At 42.1% G+C, this 8,009-nt stretch overlaps 1 protein-coding gene across 1 annotated transcript; it reads right to left on the bottom strand.

The window, feature by feature from the left end:
• Positions 1–383: 383 nt before the first annotated feature.
• On the bottom strand, positions 384–989 carry LOC135481492 (uncharacterized). Its single transcript, XM_064761310.1, has one exon. It carries the CDS (start codon positions 987–989, stop codon positions 384–386), a length of 606 nt encoding a protein of 201 aa, XP_064617380.1.
• Positions 990–8,009: the final 7,020 nt, after the last annotated feature.

Raw genomic sequence — 8,009 nt, 5'->3', positions numbered from 1 at the left:
CCTGTAATATTGTTCATAAATACCAGTTTGTAAGTTAACACGCATGTAAATTTACATGTGTCAGTGATTTCCAACTCCTCAAAAGATGTGGGCTAGCTACATGCTCAGTGGGCTAGTTAATTTCTTGTCGCACTAGCCATGCAGTTTAGAGATTGAAAACAATTAAATTCAAGCCCTGATCCTATAGTGAGAATTTAATTAGCACGACCGAAACAGTACTCTCCCTGCCAAGCGACGGCGCCAGCTGCTGACGAAAAGTACGTTTTGTACTTGTTTCTAACTTCCAGTGCGTCGTTAGTTGCATGACATCCACGGTGACTCAAATTCCTCAAAATACCGTCTGGTATGGGTTCATTTTCATTAACTGCTTGGGAGTAGCTTTGCTAGTTTTGACTCTGCAACATGTTATGAAGCACACATGTCGCTCGCACAACGGAATCCACGTTTTCTGGGCTCAGTGGTATTTTCCTCTGATACATTAGCCATCGACTTGCTAAAATACCGAGTGCGTTCTCGGAAATTCGTCGAGCGTACGAAAGGCGATAATTGTAAATCCTGTCTTCATCATTCAGTCCACGGCCGGGTACTGGGTGCATTGTGGGGGTCGTGAGTGGGAAAGCTTCATCGGCAACCAGTACATAAGGCATTGACCCTAGTTCTGGGGCGTCTGGCAACGGTTTGTCATTGGGAAGGCCGAGTGTGTGATTTTGAAGCTTTTTACCTAAAGCACTGCTCTTGAACAACCCGCCATCACTGTTCAAACCATACCCACCAACGTCTATTACGCTGAAGCAGTACTTGTCATCCACCAAGGCGAGAAGTACGATTGAAAATGTACCCTTGTAGTTATAATACGTGGATCCTGAAGCTGTGGGAGCAGTGACTACAACATGCTTCCCATCTAGTGCCCCAAAACAGTTGGGAAAATTCCAACGCTCAGAGAATCCTTTTTCTATATTCTCCCAGTCATCTGTAGTCGGTTCGCTCATGTAGATGGGTTGCAGCCTACGCCAGATAGCATCACACGTCTCCTTGACAATCTTGCCAACCGTAGATTTCCCAACAAGTTAGCTGAAAGATATTGTTGAATATGAATCTCCAGTCGCCAGGAACCTGAAAAAAATATTAAACAAAACTGTATATTTTTATTTTAGGTCCTGATGTTCAAACGAAATGGCGAAACATTCGTGACTGCATGGCGAAACATGTGAAGAAGAACAGGACCAAGAGTGGCCAGGCAGCTACCGTTAAAAAACCATACAAGTATGAGCATATCTTCGGGTTTCTCATTCCAACTCTGGACGAAAGGGCAACTAGCAGTAACTTAAACGATGACTTTGGACCAGAGGACGAGGACGATGGATTTACGCTGGACGATACACAAAATACACAGCTTGCCATCGACGAGGAGGTGGAACCGGAAAACGCAGCACAAAGTCCGGCAACAGTGCCTAAACCGAGCACCATTACACCCCGACCCCCGCCAAAGAAAAGGCGAAATTCTCTCGCCGTCGAAAGTGTGGATACGGCCATAATAGATTACATCAAGAAAAATAAAACGATGAGGGCCCAAAACGCGCCCCCCCAAGTCGACGATGACGATATGATGATGTGTTTGAAGTCTCTCGCGCCTACCATCGGAAAGTTACCCCCCCGAGGTCAGGCGGAAGTTCAAAAATCATTCATGATGCCGAAGTGGAATACCTGTACCCAAAACAGTCGTTCTCTCTAACCCCTATTCAAGTGGCGAACCCTAACCGATCGCAAAGTGTCAGTTGTCAAATGCACGATCCCCCGTATCAGCGCAGTGACACTCCGTCTTCTCAGATCAGCAATCAGTCGTTTGGCAGCGAATCTATGATGTTCAGCCCCGAGACGAATGCATACCCGATTAATATGTACAAGCACTAGAGCTGAAGGCCTACAGGCAAATTAAGTGACGTTTCACATTCTGACATTTATTTGAGATCAAAACACATTGAACTGCCGTTTGTGTAAAACCTGTTTTATTTGTGTACACCTGTAAAATCTGAATATAAACTCACTTTAGACATATTGCAAGCCTTTGTCGTGCTGTGATCGATTCGCGGTAATTTTGCTTTCTTTTGTTACGGTATTGAAAACAGCAACAGAAAACAGACTCAGTGACTCAATATTACAATGTAAACAATGCTTTATATATATATAAAATGAGACGTACAGTTTTACAGACAGTTCAACAACAACAACAACATACACATCAGTATTACCGGTCTTTAAAAGTTTCCAGTTCACCTTTGCAACCCAAGGAACGTGTTCCAGGAGATCCAACGTAAAGACCATGGGATAAACACACAATTCACACAAGTCACAAATTGTCCTAGACAAGTACTTCGCCAGGTTAGCGAACACAAACACAGTACACAGGTTACACAGAACTGGAACAGTCAAGCCTTTGAATGACGTCACACCCGCAGAGCACAACACAGAGTAAATACAGGCATGGAGGTATAATCCACTTCAGATCAGTCACAGCTCCCACAGAAGCTCACAAACGAGCCGTTCAGAGACGTAGAGTAATGTCACCTTGTGGCAGAACGAACGTCCTTTGCAAAACTGAAAACTTCAGTTTAGAGTCCTTGACGACCTTGTCGGTCAGGTGAGGTCAGCGTGTTAAACAAATTACACAGTCCACACTGTATAATCATAATCAAGATCCGAACACCAATAAACGTGACTTCCGCAGAAATTCACATAAACCAGACATCAGTACTACTGTGGTACACAAACGGTGCCGGCATAAAAAAACTGTCCTCCCAAATGAAACTGGCATCACCAGCTCATATCAAAATAACGGACTCGATACGAGAGCGTCTCACACTCTCCTGGCTCCCAGTGGATGCAGCAAAAATACCTCCCCTCTGCACAGAAAACACGGCTTATATACGCTCCAGGTGGATTCAACTATTTTTAGACACAGAATTAACAGCCAATGTACAGCCAGTTAAATAAACAGAGCATTGAACACGGTACTTTCGGCCAGGTCCGCGCTGTACATATATAACAGGGCCTGTTATGCTTTCACAAAGGTCCGCAGACTAACAGTACATGAAGACGTTAAATAGTCATACATAACACCCCCACCCTTCAGGGAAAGAAAGTTTTGCATAAAACTTTCTTTAACATATTCATAATTATGAATAATAATAATATTTACCACAGTCTATAAAAACAAAGCTGCAGAAAACCAACTAGACACGTGACAAACAATCAGCAATCACATTATCTTTCCTTTTATGTGTCTAATCTCTAGATTAAATTCTTGCAAAAGCAAACTCCACCGTAACAATCTTCGGTTTTTACCTTTTAGTTTGTGCAAGAAAGTCAAGGGATTGTGATCTGTATACACAACAATGGGGTAACTTGACGAAGTCACGTATACTTCAAAATGCTGTAATGCTAGAATCAAGGATAGACACTCCTTTTCTATTGTCGAATAATTTCTCTGGCACTTGTCAAATTTGCGAGAGAAAAAACATACAGGGTGATCAACGTGATCTGTTTCATTTTCTTGTAACAAAACTGCCCCAGCAGATATATCACTAGCATCAACAGCTAGCTTAAATGGTAAATTAAAATCAGGTGCTACAAGTATGGGGCCGCTGCTTAGCATGGCCTTTAATCTATCAAAAGATCTCTGACACTCAATGGACCACAAGAATTTAGCACCTTTCTTTAACAGCTGAGTTAATGGCTCACTAACAAATGAAAAGTTCCTACAGAACTTTCGATAATAACCTGCCATGCCCAAAAAACGCTTTAACTCTCTCTTACAACTTGGCACTGGAAAACAAGAGATAGCACTTCCACTAGGATGTACAACATTGAGATCAGTGCTATCTCTGTCTACATATGGCTTTAACATGTTAATGTGACAAAGTTGTCTAGATTTGCGCCGATCAGGAGTGAAAATAATATAATTAAGATCACTTAGCCTCTTGTCTACTACATAAGGTCCAAAATAACGAGCTTCAAGTGGCTTACCACTAACTGGAAGTAAGGCCAATACCTTCTGACCAACTTCAAATCTGCGTCTTACTGTCTATTTGTCATACTTAGTTTTCATACTCTTCTGAGAAGCTGTAAGATTCTCTCTGGCTAACTCACATACTCTGTTGAGCTTAGTACGAAAACTTGACACATACTGTAATAGGTTAACATTGTCACTATCACCAGACACAAACTTTTCCTTGAACAACTGTAGTGGACCACGCACAGTATGGCCAAACACAAGCTCAAATGGACTAAATCTAAGTGAGTCTTGTACAGACTCTCTTACAGCAAACGCTAACAAAGGTACACCCTCGTCCCAATCTTTCCCTGTCTCAAAGCAGTAAGTTCTTAACATACTTTTCAGTGTCTGATGGAATCTCTCTAGTGCTCCTTGACTTTGTGGGTGGTAAGCTGAGGACTTATACTGGCTAATACCTAGCTCATGCATAACTTGTTGGAACACACCAGACATGAAATTTGAACCCTGGTCTGACTGTACTGACTTAGGCAGACCAAACATGGTGAAGAACTTAACTAAAGCCTTAATTACAGTCTTGGCAGTAATATTCCTTAGTGGAATTGCCTCAGGGAAACGAGTTGAAGTACACATTATAGTTAACATATACTGATTTCCAGACTTTGTCTTAGGTAGCGGACCAACACAATCTATTAAGATTCTACTGAATGGCTCACCAATTGCAGGAATAGGCCTCAAGGCTGCCTTGGGGATTGTCTGGTTAGGTTTCCCCACTAACTGACATGCATGACAAGACCTGCAAAATTCAGTAACATCTTTCCTTATTCCTGGCCAATAAAAATGACTGATAATCTTATAATAGGTCTTATTAACACCTAAATGACCTGCTAACGGCGTTTCATGCGCTATGGTCGGTATGTCTTTACGATAAGACTTGGGCACAACTACCTGATGCTTAACTGCCCATTCATCCTCCAACGAAACATCGGGAGGCCTCCACTGCCGCATCAATATGCCAGACTTGACATAGTAGTAGCATGGGTCAGGTAAAGATTCACCATCTTTAGCTGCATCATTAAACAAGCAAGAAATACTTGGATCATTGTGTTGTTCAGCAACCAACTTAGTTCTACAAAATGGCTGATCACCACTAACAAAATTAGTATCTACTTCCTGCTGGCTGTCTAATTTGGAAGAATCTCCATCCAACATGTTGTTGAGAAAAGTCTCACTCAAATCAACAGTACTACCCTGGTCTGTACTGACTTTTCTAGACATAGCTGTTGTAACAACACAGGACGGATATAAACCCGCTATCTCGCTTTCAACTGGCTCTGTGACTGAATTCAGAGAAGGCTTATCATCCATTAAGGGATCAACAGTAACTTTATCATGCGCTAAGTCATTTCCCAACAACAAATGAATACCCTCAAAAGGTAATGAAGACTTAATGCCTACCCTGACAGGTCCAGATATCAAATCTGATGACAAATAAATATCATGAAGGGGAACACTGACAAAGTCACTAGACTCTACACCTCTAATAAGGGCACGAACCCCAGAGTATGACTCTTCAGAAAAGGGCAGAGTATTCATCAACAACAGAGACTGAGATGCCCCAGTATCCCTTAATATCTTTATAGGGGTAGCACAAGACATGTCGCTTCTAAGCGACACTGAACCAGAATTGATAAACGGAGCGAAGCTATCCATAGAGCATTTGGGAATCTTATCCAATCCCGTATCAGCTAACTCAGATCTGCTTTTAACTGCTGATGTAACTTCCGGCAATGTTTTGTGCATTGAAACACAAAGACCTGTGGGCTTAGACTCATTCTGAGCTTCCCGTATCCTTTTCAACTTGTAACATTCACTCATCACGTGACCTACCCGCTTGCAAAAATTACAAGTGACCCTATTTCGAGGACTACCATTCCAATCTGAACTACGTGAACCATGAGCTGTAGAACCACTGGAGCCTGGTGTAGAACTCTTCTGTGTAGAGCTACCTCTACCTGTTGCATGTGACTGGGTATTTCTACGTATAAATGAATTAAATGGCTTACCCGTGTATGTAACCTTATGTGTCAAGGAATAATCATCAGCTAAACTGGCTGCCTCTTCAAGTGTACTCGCCTTCTGCACATGAACGAACACCTTTACATCATTATGAATACAACGCTTGAACTCTTCTATCAGCACAAGCTGACGCAAACTTTCAAAATCCTTGCCTATTTTCTTGGCTATACACCAGCGATCAAACAACTGCTCCTTAGCTCGACCAAACTCAACGTATGTCTGATCTCTACCTTTTTCACAGTTACGAAATTTCTGGCGGTAAGCTTCAGGCACCAATTCATAACCCTTCAAAATTACCTCTTTCACATAGTCATAATTGGAAGCATTCTCTACACTTAACTGAGTGTAAATTTCCCTGGCCTTTCCAATTAGCACCCTCTGTAATAACATAGTCCAGAACTCTTTAGGCCACTTCAAACTATTTGCAACTTTCTCAAAATGCAGAAAACATTTATCCACCTCTTTTTCCGGAAAGGATGGAACTAACCGAATGTATTTGGTCACATCAAATCCTGAACCCTGTCTACCGGAAGGACCCGGTTTCTCACCTCTCTCAACCTCTAACTTTTTCATTTGGAACTCCAATTCTCTTTCCCTCTCTCTTTCTTGCCTCTCTCTCTCCTCTCTCTGCACTTCCCTCTCTCTTTCCTCTCTCTGCATTTTCAACTTTTCTAACTGTATTTCATGTTCCCTCTCTTTCTCTTTCTCTCTTTCCTCATATTCCCTCTCTTTCTCTCTTTCCTCTTTCTCCAATCTCAACTTTTCTAACTCAAACTGCTTAAACTTAAGCTCGACATCAGACTGACCCTCGAACTCATAATCAGATAATGCAGAACTATCAAATTTACCTATCTCCACTAAATGTTTCAACAAAGTATACTGCATATCTCTTTTCCTCCATGAAGACTTTACGGACAATCCTAAAAATGTCCCTAACTTAACCAAGTCTTCCTTCTTTAAACTCTCAAAAACATCCTGATCGGGCGCATTAACAAACTGCATAGGATCAAAATCTCCCACTGTAAATATTTAGCCACTGAATCATTCACTGTTAAAATTAAGCAATCGCTTCTCACATATGTTTAACTTCAAATATCCGGTGCAAAACAAAAAGGAAACAATCAGTTCCCGGACAAGCCCCCAATTTCTGTTACGGTATTGAAAACAGCAACAGAAAACAGACTCAGTGACTCAATATTACAATGTAAACAATGCTTTATATATATATAAAATGAGACGTACAGTTTTACAGACAGTTCAACAACAACAACAACATACACATCAGTATTACCGGTCTTTCAAAGCGTAAGCGTAATGACCGAGGAGCTTCTTACCAGTGCAATCGCTGTGAGTTAATAAATACATAAATCCATCTTCAAAACTAGTTGTAAAATAAATCAGTTTGTCCTCTCGAATGGCGGCCTGCGAGCCAGTGCCCGTGGCACGAGGACAGCACATTTCGCACGCGCGCAGCGTGCCACCACCTGCGGGGTGTCGGTCGTGATGTTCTCCTCTTCCTTATATAAAACTGTGTATAACTTTTGCAAAATTTGTTATTTATTTATTCGTTTTACGCTGTACTCAAGCATTACTTTGGGAGGAAACCGGGCAGAGTTCGGGGGGGTGGGGGGGCGGGGGGGGCAGTCTTCCTGTGAGGCGAGAACAACAAAAGTACTAGTATGTTGGTGTGGTTAAGGTAGATGTGTACCTCATACTTCTCCATTCTCTTCCCCAGCCCGACCACAGTTTCCCAGACAAATCAACCAACAAGCAGCAGCGCTGGGTGAAAATATCACACTGAAGTTTAAGTTTGTATCTTATCCCGCCTATGTGAACCTCACATGGTACAAACTGTCCAGCAACACGACCAGCGCGACACCAGAAAGACTAGTCGTATCTATCACACCCGGGAGTAAATACC

The sequence above is a fragment of the Liolophura sinensis genome, unplaced genomic scaffold (assembly GCF_032854445.1).
Source record: "Liolophura sinensis isolate JHLJ2023 unplaced genomic scaffold, CUHK_Ljap_v2 scaffold_172, whole genome shotgun sequence".
Lineage (NCBI taxonomy): Eukaryota > Metazoa > Mollusca > Polyplacophora > Chitonida > Chitonidae > Liolophura > Liolophura sinensis.
This window is presented reverse-complemented; position numbering and strand designations above follow the sequence as displayed.